The sequence below is a fragment of the Homalodisca vitripennis genome, chromosome 3, assembly GCF_021130785.1.
Source record: "Homalodisca vitripennis isolate AUS2020 chromosome 3, UT_GWSS_2.1, whole genome shotgun sequence".
Lineage (NCBI taxonomy): Eukaryota > Metazoa > Arthropoda > Insecta > Hemiptera > Cicadellidae > Homalodisca > Homalodisca vitripennis.
In genome coordinates, this window is record NC_060209.1 from 67,606,531 (window position 1) to 67,625,887 (window position 19,357).

The 19,357-nt window shown below is 33.6% G+C and overlaps 1 protein-coding gene across 1 annotated transcript in view; it reads right to left on the minus strand.

The window, feature by feature from the left end:
• LOC124357018 (multidrug resistance-associated protein 1-like) overlaps positions 1–19,357 on the minus strand; it is an 80,187-nt gene that overhangs the window by 60,161 nt on the left and 669 nt on the right. Inside the window, exons 2-6 of the mRNA XM_046808389.1 lie at positions 18,472–18,623; positions 7,462–7,599; positions 6,226–6,372; positions 5,108–5,192; positions 1,414–1,613 (exon numbers count right to left, since the gene is read on the minus strand). Of these exons, the coding sequence (XP_046664345.1) occupies positions 1,414–1,613; positions 5,108–5,192; positions 6,226–6,372; positions 7,462–7,599; positions 18,472–18,623 (722 nt within the window). The remainder of the gene's footprint in view (positions 1–1,413; positions 1,614–5,107; positions 5,193–6,225; positions 6,373–7,461; positions 7,600–18,471; positions 18,624–19,357) is intronic.

Genomic DNA, 19,357 nt, shown 5'->3' on the forward strand with positions numbered 1-19,357 from the left:
TGATGTACCCTGGATTTGAGTTTGGAGGCAAATAAAAATCTTATATTTACATGAATGGAGTGCAGTTAAACATCTTCCTTTGATTATTATGAATTAACAGATTGATTAGAAAAATTATGAAATGGATCTGATTAAACAAACAGTTTTGTTTGCAATTATTAAATGAGTACGAACTAATGATTACAAATAAAATTACATACTTGCTTTTCTAATGTTATATGAGCACTCTAACATATTGTAACTGCAAGAACAGTAGTAATTACTATTATGTAAATAGTATTCATTACTAAGCTTTAATAAACACAGTACATTGTTTACATGCACTCACAAAAATATGCACTATTGACTTTAATACATCATTGACTTCAGTATATTACAAATAAAACACTTTGGTTGTTTAAGTTTATAAAATTTTAAAACAAGTATTAAACAAATCTGTATAGCTGTACATACCACTTTCTCTCTCATTAGTCAAGATATTCAGCTGTAATGACATAGCATTCGTGAAAACAATGTTTTGGGAACAAGTGGTTCTCAGAATCTGAAATTTCAACAGTAATAAGGTTGAAATAGTCGCTACTACCATTCACAAGTCTGTGCAATAGCAACAAATCAGCTTTTCACCAGGAATTCAATATATTGCAGAGTATCAACTGACACCTATAAAGCATCGATAACAAGTTGCAATCCAGTTTGTCTTAGTTGCAATATTCCAATAGAGCATCAGTGCGATCAACTTGATAAGGACAAATTATTTAAGAGTTTTATAGAAGTGATTTAGATTGGTGAGTGGAATACATTAATTGTTATGTTTACTTCTGTAAAACAGGTAAAGAGTTGAAAACTATACTAGTTCTCCAGTATTAGTCCACAATCTCTCAGATTTCTTTCCTCCTTAAAATATAAAAATGTAGACAGTGAGTAACATATTGTGGAGGCTGTGGATAAAACACCAATCCTACCTCAGATGTGATAGTAATGTAATCTGAGGAAATACCTGATTATGGATCTGTCGGGGCATAAGTAATTCTGATCTTTTAAGTCTATATAAAGACTTTTCAGTTCTGGATCTATAGTCAGAGAATACGTATTCTTGTCCTCTAAGCTGATCTGTACACTACTCTAGGTTTGGCATACATCCAAATATCTTTGTCTCGCTCATAAATGTTTGCTAGAGATGATAGCTACCACCATTACCATCAACTGTCCTGGCTGTAGTTTGGTATGAAGTACAGAAAGTAAACTTTATACTGTATCTTAATGTTGATGTACCCATAAATCTTATCCACATCACCAAGGAAGGCAAAGATAAGAGAACTTCTTTCAGAGTCGACAGCCCCACTACTGCCACCAGCTGTCCTGGTTGTACTTTGAGTGTCATGTTGTATCAAACAGACAAGGTGTATATAGTACCTTAGTGTTGACATATCCAGAGATCTTGTCCATCTCACCCAAGAAAGCAGAGATAAGGGAACTCTTGCCAGAGCCAATAGCTCCCACCACAGCAATCAGTTGTCCTGGCTGTATCTTGAGTGTGATATTGCGTAAAACTGTCCCAGAGTTTTCTTTTGCATCCCACGAAAATGTTCCATCCTCCATGATTAGGGACTCATCTATAACAGTATACATTTATGAATAACAAAAGGATAACTGGAAATTGATTTAAAGATTAACTTTAACACTTTAACCACAGAGCAGCACAGTGTCTAATATCCTGACCTCAGCAACAGTAGGCTTTTGTGAGCTAATAGTAACATGTGATGTGTAATGTGTAAAATATTTTCCAAAATGAGACATGAATCACAAATCTATGAACCAGAAAACTGTCATCTGGCATGACAATGGGTGTCTTCACTTAACTAAACAGAAGATTAAATATTTTCATTGGGAACCTTTGACTATCTGCCAAGAAATCCCCATCTTACTTGAAACTATCAACTACTTGAATTTGAAAAAAAGGCTTGGTGGTTAGCAGTTTGAAACAGTAAAGAACTTAAGACTGTCATTATCAGCTGGTTAAATTCACAAGGAGTGATTGTCTATGTTAAATTTAAAGAAGCTAGTGTAGTTTTACGAACAGTAAATGAATGAAGATTGTAAGGAAAGTAAAGTGGAATATGTAGTAAACAACACCTTAATACTGAAATTGAAAGCTTATGGTGTTACCTTTATTGAGCTAACTGTCTGACCACGTAACTGGCTGTCGCTCCTTCTTGAAACTAGGAGTTTCCTTCTAGGAAACTTCTCTCAGGAGTTCCCCCAGATATCCACCATCTGTAGAGTTTACTTCTCCATCTTTATCTATATAATATCTAATTAAATAACAAAGTTGATTCTCTATGTTTGAGAGTGCTGATGTTCACCATCAAAAGTTTCACAGGTACTTTCATTTCCATGCAACTTCAGTTGAGTCTAGATACAGTGCATCCATGTTGTGCAATCAACAAAATGGCCCTAAATACATCTAAATACCCCATTTGGACTACTCAATGGCCAAACTCTTGGGAGTACGAGGACTGATAAGGGCATGGAAGTTTTATTTTGAAGCATCTTTCTTTTGATAGACAGTAATTGACAATCATTCAAGTTAAGAAAACAGATGTTTGGTTTAATATTCAGATTAGACAAGTTTTAGACAGTCTGTTGGCATTGAGGTACCTGTAGTGTTCCCTTGTCCTCCTCCTGTAATGTTTGACCCAAATCTCTCCTCCTCAGGGGAAGTCTTTACAAAGTCTGTGTTTCGAAACTGGAAAAAAGGACTAAAGAGAGATGTAATAAACACGAAAAATTGAAAGCCATGTTCTTTGTGCAGTGTTATCATACTATTCGCAAGTGCCACAAAGACGAGGTTGAAAAAAATAAACTGTATATGAGCAAAATTGTAGTAATTATAATATTCCTTACAAATCAGGGCCTTGCTCCAAGAGGGTATAATGAGAAAGATGACCCAGACAACCAGGGGAATTTATCAAACTTTGTAACTTTTATGCTCAACATGATCCATTATTATTCAAGATGGCTTTGAAAGAACCATAAGTTTTTATAGTAACTCTATACAAAATTACATAATTGACGTTATTTCAACTATGGTAACTAAGAAAATTGTAGATGAAGTGAAATCTTTTGGGTTTTTTCTGTTATGGTTGATGAAGCCAGAAGTTATAAGGATGAACAACTTTCCTTGTTCATTCTCTATGTAGACAATAAGCTAATCCCCAGGAACATTTCCTCATTTCTCGAAACTTTTCAAATGACCGAAATACTGAGGAACTAGTTTTACTTATATTGACTATTTTTTAAGACTTAGGAATAAGTAATATTCATATAATTGCTCAGACATATGATGGAGCCTCTGTTATGTGTCTCGTTGCTAGAAAAATGTCTGGATTACAATCCGTAACCAGAAGATGGCATCCTGCAGCTTTCATTGTTAGCCCATAAAGTTGACTTAGCTGTAACAGACATGAACAAATATGTCTGAAAGCTCAAATATTTTATTTAATAGGTTTGACATTATCATTGAACAATTTAATGACAGATTCAACGAAGAATTGCTAAAGTTAGCTGAAGCTATCAATGCACTGTTCGATTTGTTTATGAAAAATCGAAAGTCTTCGTTGAAAATTATGATGGAATACTGAGAGTAGATACCACATTACTTAAAGCAGAAATGACATTAGCTAATAATTGACTTTAATCTAGATCATTGGAACACCAAAATTTGTCAGAAAATAGAAACGTCATTTGTTCAAGAGTAAAGTTCGAAGAATTGAGAGAAATAGTCAAGCAAGAAAACTTTCCTAACTTATTCAAGACAATGAGCTGCTTCTATTCCCGTACGCTCAACCTTGTACAGAAGTTTCTCTGCTATGAGGAGGATCAAAAACTGGTTGAAAACTTCAATGCTGCAAGAGAGATTCTCCAGCTTATTGTTGTACTTAGAGAAGAAAATACTGAGACAACAGATTCAAATTCAAGGTATTGTAAAAAGGTTCGCTATGAAGAAGAGAACATTTCACTTGACATAGAGACTTTGTTTTAATTTTTGACTATTACTATTTCACATGAAATTCATGTAAATAGAAAATATTTTAAATTGAAATGTACAAGTTTGTTAGATTATTATTTTATATTTTGTTAAAGAAATATTTGTTCTTGGGTAATCAAATTTGTCTTCTCTTTCCACCTTTAAATTTAAGTCTAATCCCATCTAACTGCTATTTTTAATTTTTTAAAAGGTATATAACTTAGTTGACAAGTGGAAAAAAATTCAGGTAAGGAAATTGTAGATTTCACTCTTAAAAAACAAGTTTTAGATAAGTTAAGCTTTTGAATAATATAATAATTGGAAAATTAATTACTATAATGATTTTCAGGTGCTTGATTATAAAAAAATTGTTTATATACCCACAGGCACAGTGGTGCACCCATACTAAATTAGCTCCCCCCAGAAAGTTTTGTCTAGAGCTGTCTATGTTTTTGAGTTAGTAAAAGTATTGTATTTGCCTTCCAAATTATCTTTCGAAGTTTGTGTTGTTTGTCCAGGAACACCTACAAACTATTTCTTAAGTCCAATGTTCATTTACTAAGTTTAACTTTCACAACTTGAGCCAAGACAAGAACATTAAACCATCTAGAACAGGACCTACATTGTAAATGTTTCAAAATTTAAACCAACATATTTTTTCAAAGAGTGAACCCTTTGATGTCTAATTTGTGCCATTGTACTCTGCTAATAAAGTAGTACCTTGATTTGATGTACTACTAGACCTATGCTCTCCTTTAAGATTTCCTTTTGATTCCTTGCGAGCCATCCCCCTGACACGACAAAAATATGATAGTTACTTCAAAAAGTACATGTAAGTGTATGTATGTATGTGTAGGTATAGTAATGATATACTGTACAATCGTTCGGAAATTATCAAGCCTGTATGGAACTTTTTTACACTCTGTATATCAAATATGTATCATATACAGTGCTAATTTTTAGAAGTATAGGTGACAGAACTGTAATCTATTGGTGTTAATATAACATTTAAAAGAGGTTGTTAGTACTACACATTATTCTATGTTAATTGATCAAACATATTTATAGGGTATGTCTTACTTTTGCTTTCATCGTGAGAAACAGAATTCAAATCCAATTCTTCGGCATTTAAAAACTTTTCTATTCTTTTAAAAGAAACTATAAACTGAAACAAAAATGTTTTACGTAAGGATGAATAAATTAATTTATGGCTAAAAATTGCAAACAACTTACTAAATATAAGAGCCCTGCTTCCATCTGTGGAATTAAATTAACTATTAAACTCTAACTGTAGTATTTGTGAATAATTTATAGTTAATGAAACCTTGGTATCGGTACCACCATATTATGAGAGTCAACTAATATCAGTCACATATCTCTATTACCAAGTCTTGTGCAGTGGTAGATACATGATAAATAATGCTGATATAGATAAGTGAATCAGACATTAGCAGTGAAAAGGTTAACATCTCTTTATATAAATCTCTAATAGGCACTACTAATGAATGTAAAATGTTTGGTACCGCCAAATGTGCCACAAGTTTGAAATTTGAAATACTGATGCAATTTGGGCTATGCATTACAAAAAAGTTTAAATTGCCATTCTTTGTTTTTGAATAATTTTTAGTTATTTTATATACTCCTAAATTCTCATAAGAAATATACATCAAAATAACTAAATTTATATTAAAACCATTACATACATTAAATGACAAATCTGATATCTACTAGGCCAAAAATGTACACTCAAGAAAAAAAGTTCCCAAAACTTTTTCAATAGCTACAATTTTTTTAAATAAACTACAAAATGACCAACAAAGCAGAAGCTGATTTCCTTAAAATACATAACATTTGAGTTTAATCCTTGAGGGATAAGCCATCTTTCAAACCTTACAAGAAGAGGAGGCCAGCTCTGTTCCAGCTTCTCCAGTCAAAGCAGACTGGGGACAGCACTCCCTCATGTTCAGGCTAACTACAGCCTTTAACACTAAGAGATCCACCAACTCCAACAGTCTTCCTCCGCAGTAGACTAGACCTATCGATCCACCCTTGCACCCTAATATCTCGAAAATTTGTGGTTATTGATGTGCCACTCTTGTACTTTCATAGAGTTGCCCAGATAAAAGTATAGACCAGCCAGACATGAACCTTTCTGCAGGGGGTATTTTATTAATTATACAGAGATTAACAACACTGACCTGAAGCAGAGTCTGCACCATCACTGGAAACAGGTAGACAGAATTTTTCATAATATTGAACAATGCTAGTGTGACAAAGGCTATTTCTGGAGTGAGGACATTGCGTTCATCAATCATGACAAACGTGCCAAATATAATGAGAGAAAGCTGCAAAAGACGTTTAGGAATTAATGTTTTGGTAGTGCATGTCATATCAACACAAAGCCCTATTAGTGAAATTTTGATTTGTTAACGAGATTATATCATTAAAAGAAGTGAATAATACAAGGTGTATTATGTAATACGAATAGAAATTGGAGAATGATTATCTCTCCATATGTTTCATTGTAGGAATTTCAGCTGCAGATCTTTACTGATGTGCATAGAAAAAATGAATATTAATGAATTCTAAAATTATTACTGTGAAAATGTTGGGATTATAACATATTACAGAGACACATTAACCCTCTGCACTCATTTTTCAGCTTATGTGATTGTCTCTCAGCTCATGGGCGATTATGGTTGGCCACGGCTGTTTTCTATGTCAGGTCGGAGATTTATTACTACTTTCGGCCCCTCAGCTCATCAGACCACCACGTGAAGCCACTTGATATATTGCAAAGATTGAGTAACATTCAATCCTTATCCATGGATAGTTGGAAAGTGTTGCAATCTCTCAGCAAAATAAGAAATTAAATGAATAATTGTCACTGCAGCACATACCAGATCAAATATCATTTAGAGTTGTTTTTTTATGTGAGGTCAGTGCCACTGTAGCTGCTACAGCGTATCATATCAATTTATTTAACTAATGATTCATTTATTAACACATTTGGTAGAGCCAAACACCAAAATATATACATTTGTTTATATTCTGTTGATATTAGAGACCTGTTTAAGAATAATTTATTGTATTTTTAAATTGCAAAAGAATAAACAATCAATAAAAAAATATTCTAGGCCTAAATCTAATAAACATTGATATGTTAGAGAATATCATTTAAACCGGTCATTTAAAGAGTTGAAGCTCAATTACATCTATTTAAATCGCAGAGTGGAGACTTTGGAACTAGTCAGCCACTACACATGGCCTGCCAAGCTGAGGGGACAGCTACTTCTGAATAAGAGATCAGTAGTTAGTGGCTGGACAAGTACAAGAGGTTACAGTTCCAATTTGTCAACCTGATAAATGTCACCTACTTACTTTGTTACTATCTTACTTTGTGGGATTGATATTATTTAAAGTCTCAATCTCACCAAGAATGTTGAACCAAACCACATAAAGGTATTGAAGGCGTTCCACATTGCAGCTGACTTCAATAATGCAATTTCCTTCTCTCTAATCTTGAGGATTTGGTCCCTGAAACATGTCTCCCAGGCATACATCTTCAATACCTGCAAGTATATAACAATTACAATTAGGTATTTCACTCATTCCAAAATGTTATATAGGCTCAAGAAAAAAAGATAGGTTTTTTATATTATTGGTAGGATACTAAAAAAACGTATTCAGAGGTGAAATGAAATTTCTTATGTTTGGGTGGGAACACTGATAAAAACTTCATTGCATTTTATTTAAATGTCATATTTTATTTTTTAAATAATACAGAAGTAAAATGTTTTATTCTTTATATTATTTTTATTGGTTATTTTGAATAGAAAAAGCTGTATAAACATCATTTGGAAGAAATATATTACATTTTAGCTCTTCTGAAGCAAAAAAATTATGTTAGATATACATTATTTTTAGGGGGCAGCTCTTTTACTCTACGAATCGTTGTCTCAACGACCCTATTTTTATATTTGCAATATCAGTGTTGGGTCTTTTACACTACTAATCGTTGACTCAACGACCCTTTCTGAAAAAATAACAAATAACAGAGGGTCTTTTACTCTACGAAGCGTTGTGACAACGACCCGATTTACTAAGAAAACTAAAAGTTCAATCCAATGGTTCTTTGTCACAACGACCCATATACCGAATATAAGAATAGAACTACAAGTGGGTTCGTTGACACAACGACCCTTTTTCTATATTTTTTATCTAATTCATTAAATTGGGCCGTTTACACTACGGATCTTTGTATCAACGGCCCAAATATAAATTAAAAGTTGAAAAGTAGAAAAAGGTTCGTAGAATCAACAACCTAGTTTCAGAATAAGTTGAAATATATGTATTAAGGGGTCGTTGACTCAAAGACCCTATAATGCATCTAACCTCAAATAAGACATTCTAGGGCGTTTACTCAACTGATCGTTGTCTCAACGCCCCTCCGTCCCAAACAAGCACTTTCAAACGAAACAGGGTCAATCAGTCAACTCCTAGCCCGGTAGGCATGAAGGCGCTGCGTCTGTGCCGAGTTTAGTCCTAACATCTGATATAAGGGTAAATACTTTGTATAAGTATTATATCTAAATATTTTGTTTATTATACGTATATATTATTGAACTAGATTTAAAGTCTGGTAACAGTTGTATTTATAAAATATAAGAAATATTTTTAAGACATACATTTCTAGTTATGATTCCCATTTCTTGTTTATGTATTAAAATATATTTCACTCATGTACATAAACTGAAATAATGTAACTGTCATTCATATTTCTACTTCTGTCGGAAACAGGTTGAGGTTTCTAATTATTATTAAATGGTTAATCAAACAGTACCCAACGTTCAAATTAAAGTTAAAATGAAAACATTGCAAACAAATGAAAACACTAATACTAAATTTTGACAACTACAACTCCAAACATGCACTATGAGGAATTCGATTGACAGTGCCGAAGCCACTCATCTGAGAAGGACGAAAGATTTAATTTCTGTATGTCTGTATGACCGCACAATATATCGAAAACGAATTGACTTATATATGGTTACTGATTTATAGCGATCACTTTTAAATTGCTATTGCGGTTAACCGTACAGTGACGGGAAAATCGCAGAAGAAATAAATTTGTAAGCAAACTGTGTACAGTCATATGACATTTTTAGATGTGGCATGGTAACACAAGTACCCTATCCATCCGCAAGATATTTCTAAAAATGTCTTTTTTGTGTGCTTTAAATTTTATATGAATCTTTATTTATACATAGACAAGAAGGAGCTCCATTTTGGCGCATGTATACTCATTTTTTCGGCTGAGCGTAATATATTAGGTATATTGTAACATATACGTACTTGAATTCTGTGCGCTCCACTACCCGTATGTTATTTGTATTATATCTGATTGAGTTCATTTATAAGTCTAGGTGAGTTACTGTAGTCGACACTATATACATCATCTGATATCAAAACTTTCTTACCACTCAGTAGCTAATCCCATCGTGTAACTGTAGAATATTTAGCGTATCAACTATACCATGTAATCGATTTGTTAATTACATGTATAAGTTGTTAAAAGAGGTTTGTTTGCATTGGATAGTTTTAACAGTTTAAATTAATCTATGGTCAAATATCAATGGAATGAAACTTAAATATTCTAACTACAACTACAGAAACAACAGTGAGGTAGTCTCAGGTAAAGGCTCGGGTGAGGTGGTTCCTTCCTCAAAATGGTGTCGTTAGCAGACAATGCAATAGTTTTATTGCAACCGGTCTCGAGTTTACGTATATAAAATATACGTACATGTATATTTTGGAAATTTAACATCAGAGACACACCTTTATTTGCTACCAGGCAAATAAGTTGCCTGGTAGCAAAATAGTTAAACAAATTATTTAAAAATACTAATATTAAAAGGAAGTAGTTTTGGTGAAAAGGTTGATTGGCTTGCCGCAACATCTCCCTTTGATATATATTTTTCATATAAAGCCATCCTATAATTGACAACAATGACTGTAATTCTAAAAATCTAATATACCAAATAAATTGCAAGTAATGCTCCATACAATACATTGGCCAAACATCTAACCATTTATGAATCCGTATGACAGGGCATAGGTTTGATATATTCCATAAAAATAAAGAAAAACCATTAGCAAGACATGGTCTAGAACATAAACAAGAGTGTTTTACATTAAAAGGAATACACCAACTACCACCATTCCCTGATGAAAATTACAACAGATTAAAACTAAAGCACGTAGAGCAAACTCATTAAATCATGTTGAAGACAAAAAAAACCCATTTGGTCTAAATTTAATACAAATTTTTAAAGACATAAATTTAAATTATTGTTAAAGATTAAAAATTTGTCAAAAATTAAAAGTTTTATTCCATCCTTTCTAAAAATCAACTGTTCGAACAAGATTAAATAAGAAAAATTTTACGTCAGCTGGACTTTATCAAATGTTATGCACTGTGTTTAAATTTATCATTTCATGATTCTTGTTTACGTTTTATAGATTTGTATTAACTTAATTTAAAACTTCCTGAAGACGGTATTAAATCCCCTGAAATATAAAAGTGAAAAATGGTTCTTTTATTTTCTTCTATTTAACACAGTGACGATAAATATTATTGAACACTGCATAATTTTGTTATAGGTGAAAAGGAGATTATATATTTTACAGTATTTCTTTAAGTGCAATAGAGTTTTTTAAGTCTCCTAAAAGACAAAATTATAAGATGCAGCCTATTTTAGCTTTGTGAAATGCAGCCAGAATAAGAATGTTTTGTAAGTTTTATTGAACATTAAAACCAGCTCATTCACAATAGTGTGTTATCTTTTTAAACTATTACTAAGGATTTTTATCGTTCATTGAAATAAAAAGAAATATTTTCATATTCATTTACAACTTTATTTCACAATTGACCCTCCGCCACCCCCCCAAGTACAGACAGTACCTGAGACTACTAAGCTGTTATAGAATTTGTAACTACTGTAAGTTGGATCAATTCATAAATTCAAGAGAATGTCAGATCCTACAATGGCATTCAAGCCAATAAGAAGGAATGGCGGTATTTCTATTTATAAGAATTATTTTCTTCAACTAGTAATTTCAGGTCATGGCTTGCCATCTCGACCGTTGACAGGGAACTGTGTTGTTGCAATCCGTAAAATTTGATTTCTTCCACTGAGATCTTTAATGTCCAGGCTACTCATCTAGATCTTTGATAAGAAATTGTGGTCGACAAGGAATTTTGCAGTGGAAATCCATCAGAGTGGTTCCGCCTCGGAGAATTTTAGGTCCAGGCTTGACATCTAGACCGCCGACAAGGAATTTTGCTGTGGCAGTCCATCAGAGTTGTTCTGCCTCGGAGAATTTCAGGTCCAGGCTTGACATCTAGACCGCCGACAAGGAATTTTGCTGTGGCAGTCCTTCAGAGTTGTTCCGCCTCGGAGAATTTCAGGTCCAGGCTTGACATCTAGACCGCCGACAAGGAATTTTGCTGTGGCAGTCCATCAGAGTTGTTCCGCCTCGGAGAATTTCAGGTCCAGGCTTGAAATCTAGACCGCCGACAAGGAATTTTGCTGTGGCAGTCCATCAGAGTTGTTCCGCCCCGGAGAATTTCAGGTCCAGGCTTGACATCTAGACCGCCGACAAGGAATTTTGCTGTGGCAGTCCATCAGAGTTGTTCCGCCTCGGAGAATTTCAGGTCCAGACTTGACATCTAGACTGTCGACAAGGAATTTTGCTGTGGCAGTCCATCAGAGTTGTTCCGCCTCGGAGAATTTCAGGTCCAGGCTTGACATCTAGACCGTCGGCAAGGAATTTTGCTGTGGCAGTCCATCAGAGTTGTTCCGCCCCGGAGAATTTCAGGTCCAGGCTTGACATCTAGACCGCCGACAAGGAATTTTGCTGTGGCATTATTGAAGTGCAGTTTTGAAAATTTTACAGTAGCTTGGTCTGACTTTAAATTTTGAATGAAATTACGTTTCACTTTCCATAACCATAGTTACTGATGTCAACAATAAAAAATTAAGAAGTTGACTATCCTGTTAATTTTAGCACCTTTATACCAATTGCTTGCTAAATAATCTTTAGTACTATCGCTAGCCAGTACACACTATGGTGTCACCCACAATCAACATTTTAAACGTTCAATAACTGTCCACTTTGAATCCGTGTCCACAGTAATCCGAACGCACGCTAGTCCGAACGACCTTCAGTCTGTATTTTTAGATTTTTATGTTACAATTTTAAATCCAGTGTGAGCCACCGAGCATTATATCATTAGTTGTAGAGTGTTTCTGATAGTTTATTAATATTTCCTCATATAAAGCAAACAATCGGATCAAAGGCACGCCTTTACAAGTTGCTAACCTTTACCTTCAATATACTAAATTATTTTGAGTACTCCCAATGTCACTCGCAATGTCAGTGTATCTCTGAATATCGCCATATTTCAATTCAACTGCCATTCAGAAAGTATTTTTGTAACGAAGTTATATAAAACTCGAAAACTTATGTACATTTAAAAGATTAATATAATTATCTTTGTAAATAATAAGGCAATGCTTTTATTTTGGGAAGTTCTTATCTCCCTATAAATTGTATTTGTATTTTTATCAAGCCGCATATAAACATTGTCCCGTAACTCTTTTTGCAAAAGTGTTCTACCAACAGCACAGTAAACTTTATTTCAAAATTTAAAAATTTTCAAACCAGATACAAATGTTTGAAAATTTGACCAAACATTTGATACAAAATAATAGAATACAAAATGGTGGTAAGGAAACTTTTAGGTGCATGTAATAATAAACAGTTGCAATTTACCTTATGCTGGAATCTCCGGGAGATATTTAGGATTTTCACGATCACAACCCCCAGAATCCATAACCACTACAGACCAAAAATGTATGTAATATATATATATATATATATATATATATATATATATATATATATATATATACATATATATATATGTGTGTATATATATTTATTTGTTTATATATATATATATATATATATATATATATATATATATATATATATGGCTATTTTAACAACTACCAACCATAAATAAAAGAAACAAGGTTTTTGTTATTCCAGGTTTTTATCTACTATTATTAATTTGATCTATATTCTTGATATTTAGAATTGCTATTTATCGTTACAATTTCCATTTTTAATATTTATTTGCATTCCATTTTTATCACTCTTACTTGGTAATGTCTTATCATTACTGCTTATAAAGTATATCTGTATCCGGTAAAAGGGGTTTATATTAATATAATTTTAAATGAATACAAAACAAATTATTACATTTGTAAATTTATAGTGGCAAGAGAATAATGTACGCTACATCAATACGAGCGCAACATTCAGCGCCGTACGACTGGTGCGCAGTAACATCTCGCCACAATGTCCGGCTGCACGCAGTTGACACAAAGACCCTAGTAGACTAAAAGAACCTCTGAACAGTTAAAAGTAGGTCGTTGTCTCAACGACCCTCTTACTATATTTTATCCATTGAGTTAAAAATGGGTTGTTGTCGCTACGACCCTTCTTCACATTGCTTATACATTTCTCCATTTTGGTCCATTGACACAAAGAATGGTTGAGTAAAAGACCTGGTTCTTTCAATATAAGCATTTAATATAATTTAGGGTCGTTGAGACAACGACCCATCTTTTGAAATATTAAACTAAACTGGCAAAAAGTGGCGTTGTTGCTACGAACCCAGTTGAGTAATTGACCCTTTTCATTCATTTTACTGGGTCGTTGTCACAACGAACCTATGTAGAAAATCTTAAATATCAAAATGGGGTCGTTGTCTCAACGACCTGTAGACTAAATGACCCTGTCTTATTTGTTATTTTCTCAGAAAGGGTCGTTGAGTCAACGATTAGTAGTGTAAAAGACCCGTCACCTATTTTTATTAAATCTCACATATTTTGCAAACCAATAATTTTACACCTGCACAGATAACATACTTTACACTGCTAAAAAAAATACATAACAACAGTAAAATTTATTAAATTAAATTATGGTAACGTAATACAAGAAATAGCAATTACAAAAAGCATAAATAAATTTAAATAAAACCATGAAGAATTGCTACGTATATTACATTATTTTCTTAGTTAACTAGGGGAGATCGAGGCAATACCGTACACCTAAGAAAAGAGGGTACCTATCTTATGTATTTTTCAATATTTCTATCTGAAATTTGTATATAATGATTATTAAAAGGTTATTTACAAAATAGATTTTTTTAAAATTTTTTCTACAAGTAGAACATAGTTGAGATAAAAATTATTAGAACATTGCATTGTACGGAATTGCCCCAAGGTTTGGGGCAATTCCGTACTTGTGTTGGGGTAATAACGTACACTATAGCAGCTATGAAAAAAAAACTGTAATACAACACAATTAAAATGTATTTAGTGTTACGTATTAATTACAATCTTCAAAAAAATTACAAATTAGCTAAGTTAGCCCACATTTTGTCGTCAAAATATAAGAAAACAATAAATCTAAGTTTTAAGAAAATATTACAAAAATCTATGATACATTTTTGCAATAGTCACATACAAAGTTCTCGACCGAATCGGCAGCACTGCATTCTGCATGTACCCAACCTGCACAAAAACCACACCTGAACCAAAGTTCACTGTCCCTCCCAATCTCCCCACAAAGAAGACAGCAACCAGCTTCAGTAGGCAATTCCTTTCCTGATATGGCCCCAGAATCTCCAAAGCTGAGAAGGTCTACGTCATCCATTTCATTGTTATCGCATAGAATTATTTCCTTGCATTTATCTTCGTCCTCTGATGAGCTGAACGAAATGTTTCTGTGACATAACTTTTTCTTTGCCTTTGTCACCTCATGTTTTGGTTTGAACAATTTTGAGTCAGACTTTCTGTACTTGCTCTTACCTTTTGGTTTCAGAACCTTTTTAGAGGCTTTTTAAGGTTGTTGTTTTCCTTACGCTTATTCCTCTCTTCTTTTTCGAGAGCTGCTAACTCAAGTTTTATTTTATTAGGGGTGAGAGTGAGAATTGATGAATGCTGCTTTCTTGAGTTCGGTTTTTTAGAAGTCTTTTTGGGACATGGAAGAGGAGAAATATTAGAAAAAGGTACAAGTGATGCATTGCCTGACTTCAGAGGATGAAGATCTTCATTTGGGTTGGTTTGTCAACATCCATGACCTGTCTTGACGTTGATGGTTTAGGACCATGATCTAAAGCTTCGTGTTGAACCTGCCCAACTGTTGGTACAGCAATTTCGTGGATGTTTTTTTGTGGCTCTTCATCGACAACTGATACGAGAGCAGATTCATTAGGATTCAATACTGTAAAATCCTCTTCTGAAAATGTTTCTGTATCTAAAGGAAATATTCCAGTCTTGTCAAATCCCGAAACTCCCTTTTCAATGTTTGCAACTTTGATATTTATGCCTTGTTGAACAGGGATGCAATATCGTAAGGAGTTATCTTGGTAAATGCATTTACTTTCATAAATGAATAACACTCTCGAGCAAAGGCTGCCTTCAAGGAACTGTAAAAGGTTACATCCAGATGCTGCAGTCGGTGTGATGTATGTGGAGGTATTGTAACTACTACAATATTGTTATCCTTGCACTTGTTGTAGGCAGCTAAGGTGGTGTGGTTGTCCATGATTAGCAAAACAGGACTCTCCTTTGTTGGTTTTGCATAGGCAATAAAATGGTCCAACCACACCAAAAACAAATCTTCATTAATCCAGCCATTTTTGCTGCATTCGTAAATTGCATTTATAGGGCCATCTTTTTTCAAAAGTGGGCTCATTCTCAACCTAGGGAAAATGAACACTGGAGGGATGTAAGTACCCGCAGCACTAAAACATAACAAATGGTTACATTTTCCCCCCGTTCCCAACTAGTAGCAGCACCAACCTGTTTTACCTCTTTGGGACCCAGAATATTCCCAGGTTTCTGAACAGTTGATATGCCCGTTTCGTCAAAGTTATAGATGTTTGCAGAAGAAAAGCGATGTTTATCCATAACAAACTTCAAGTTTGAATAAAACAACTTTACCTCTTCAACATTAAAAGCTGATATTCTGTCCAAGCTGGTAGCCTCAGGTTTTCTAACGCTAACAGTTGGATTTCTTTTGAGAAACCCTTGCAACCAGTCCCACCCAGCCATTTTACATGAGATATTAAAGTTGTGTTTTATTTTGTTCACTTCTGCATATTCAAACACTGGTCTACGAAGCTCAGTTGGAGTCAGCCCATCGAATACTTTAGCTAAAGTTAATACCTGCTGTGCTATATCGTTTTCTTGTTCTTTGGTGAACGTGGGTTTTCGTCCTAACTGTGCCTCACTCGAATTATTTGTTTGTAGTCGATCATGGAGTGTCATCACGGGAATGTTGTAAAATCGAGCAGTCTCTCGAAGTTTCTTGCCATCTTCTTTCACAGCCTTGATAGCAGCTTTCATCATCTCATTAGCCCAGCTTGCTTTCTGCGTCAGCCGTGGACGGTTTCTCACCATCTGTTGAAAAAGTATTTTTTATAGACATTTAAAGAAGAATTTAGAATTAGATATTAAGATAAATGTTTTAAGAACAATTTTTATCATAACATTGCATTATGGGTAATCCCGTACACTTGTTGGGGGAATACCGTACGCTTTGTACGGCATTGCCCCGATCTGTCTTGCGTATCATTAAAATTCATAACCTAAAAAATACACCAACTAGGAAGGTCGTAGTTATACTTTTATGATCTTATATGTAAAGATTATAATACCAATAGTGTAAAGACTATAACTGGAGCAGAGTTTTACTTACCTCTGATGAAGCAAGAATTCAAATAAGAAGAAAACTGAAGAAACTATAAAAACTTTGTTTTGTTAAACAACGCGGTGCAGCTTTCTGGATGTGTTTCGTATTGTTGTCGCGAGGTAGCAGCAATAGTTTCAGCGCTGTAGTCGCCTTTTAGACGTCACAAACCTTGTGTACGGTATTACCTCAATGTACGGTATTGCCTCGATCTCCCCTATAAGATTATTTAATGAGAAAATATTTGCATATTTAGAACAAATAAAATATAATCTAGAGTTAGAGTAAATATTATTTAGATTAGTGCATAAAGTAATAAATCATAACAATGGTCCATCTGATTTTATTAAAACAAACTTTAAATCCACTATTGTTAGTTTGGGAAGTGTATTAGATATTTTAATGGCCAAAATCGTGGAATAAATATAAAAGTAATTCAAGCGCTTCAAATTCAATTTATTGCACGTAGGACTAAATACAGTCTTACAGATATTGAGATTCCAAATTATTTATAACCTGAGTAGTTCAAAGTTGCATCAATTCAGGCTACAAATGCATATCCTTGGACATGAGTATTTAAACAAATATCTTTATAAAAACTGTCAACAAATGTATAAAAACATTTTAATAGTTCAAGAAATTGAATAAACATAGAAAAGACTAACAATTTATTTTAGTCCCCTACCATGAAGGATTTCAGAATATAAGTAATAATATAGTAATAAGGGGACACAATAGTTAAGAGGAGTTCTACAGAAAATGTATGTTTCAATTATGTAATTAGAATAAGATATTGGATCATGGGGTTACGTTACTTTGGGGGTTTTCATTCCTAAGAGGACTTTTTCTTGTTTACTGTTTTTTGTAGAAAATCTTGGAGTTACTAATTAATGAGTGTTACTTACTTCAGGTTTTCCCTTTAGAAATCATCCTAGACACATATTTATATGAGACTGTACAAACTTAGAAAGCACACTGGCTCTTAGGCTTGTATAGTTCTAATTCATTCAAACAAACAGGGTAGTGCTGGCAGAAGTTACACATTATTGGTAGAAGTCTGTTTTTAAACCCCTGAATGTATCTTCATTCATGGAGGAAGAAACTACCAACTGTGAGGAAGCTGGATTGATACAATTAATTCTATCATTTTGCCACAATTCAGGTCTGCACTGCCAAACTAAAAAAAACAATATATCGGTTTTTACTGAGAGAAAAGGAGTTTCCCTTATAGCACTCCTCTCTTACAGCAGTCTTAACCAGTTCAATGAATCTTCAAAGTCGATCTAAACAGACCTGACCATAGAACAGGGATGAGGCACACAATTTATCTATTTAGTTCTTTAGGTAAATAAATTACAAATGTCATTTTTCAACACTTATTCAACAGAATAGGTAATAAAAAACCAGATATTAGTCTCAATTATCGTAGAAAAGACTTTGACTGTGTAATTGTTTAATCTGTAATATAAACTTTCATAGCAATTATGCAAAATGTACCAATTTCATAAATTGTAATGTTTTTTTTTCTTTCAATTGAGTCCAATGGACCATTTACACGATTTATTACTATAAATTAAAGGGCACACAACGTGGCTCCCATATTTGTCTGTAACCTTGATTCCAGTTAAGACTTCACTCATCAGTTTGATCCTTTTGTCCTTATATGTCATCTGTTCCATCTGCAGGAGTTTGACTTTTTTTGCAACAAAAGTACTTATTGGAAACACACTCATTGTAAGAGCCAGTCCACCTAATGTTGCCAAGCCTGCCAACAAAATATTTTGCAAGGTAAAATAATAATAATAATTAAAAACTGGAGTAAAGTAATTAATTTGTAAAATATAATTCAGTATTTTATAGCGTATACCAGTGTTACCAAACTTTGGAAAAAGTCCATAATGCTATGTATGTGTTTAGTCATATAAGCAATATTGACCAAATGGATGATGCTAACTGTGGACAGGAAGCTGTGCTGATGTTTTGATAACAGGTCTTGTTTTTCAAGATGTTCAATCATTCTTCTTATTGCAATATTTTCTATTATTTTCGAAAATGAGAATACAGAGAAATTGGTTGGTAATATTCCATTTTTGTATTACTTCCTTTCTTATATTTGGGATAAATTATGGATAGTTTTAGTAATGAGGAAAAGTGTCCATGTTCAAATGACCGCTGCTAGAGAGGCAGCTAGTTGTTTAACACAAAACTTGATAGCTTTGGTTGGGACCTCATCTAAACCACGTGATAGTTTGGATTTAAGAGAGTTTATGACATCTATGACTTCTTTTTCAGTGGTTGGGAAAAATTGTAAAGTTGCTGAGAACTGCTTGATGGAGCTATTTGGAATAGGGGGTGCAGCACAGTGTAGGCCTGTCCTGTTTATGTTTAGTGTTTCTTCTGCTGTTTCTACAAAAAATTTGTTCATATGCTCAGCTATAAGAGAGGGGTTGTTTGTTATTATTTACTATAATTATATTATTCCCAAAAGTAATTTCTGTT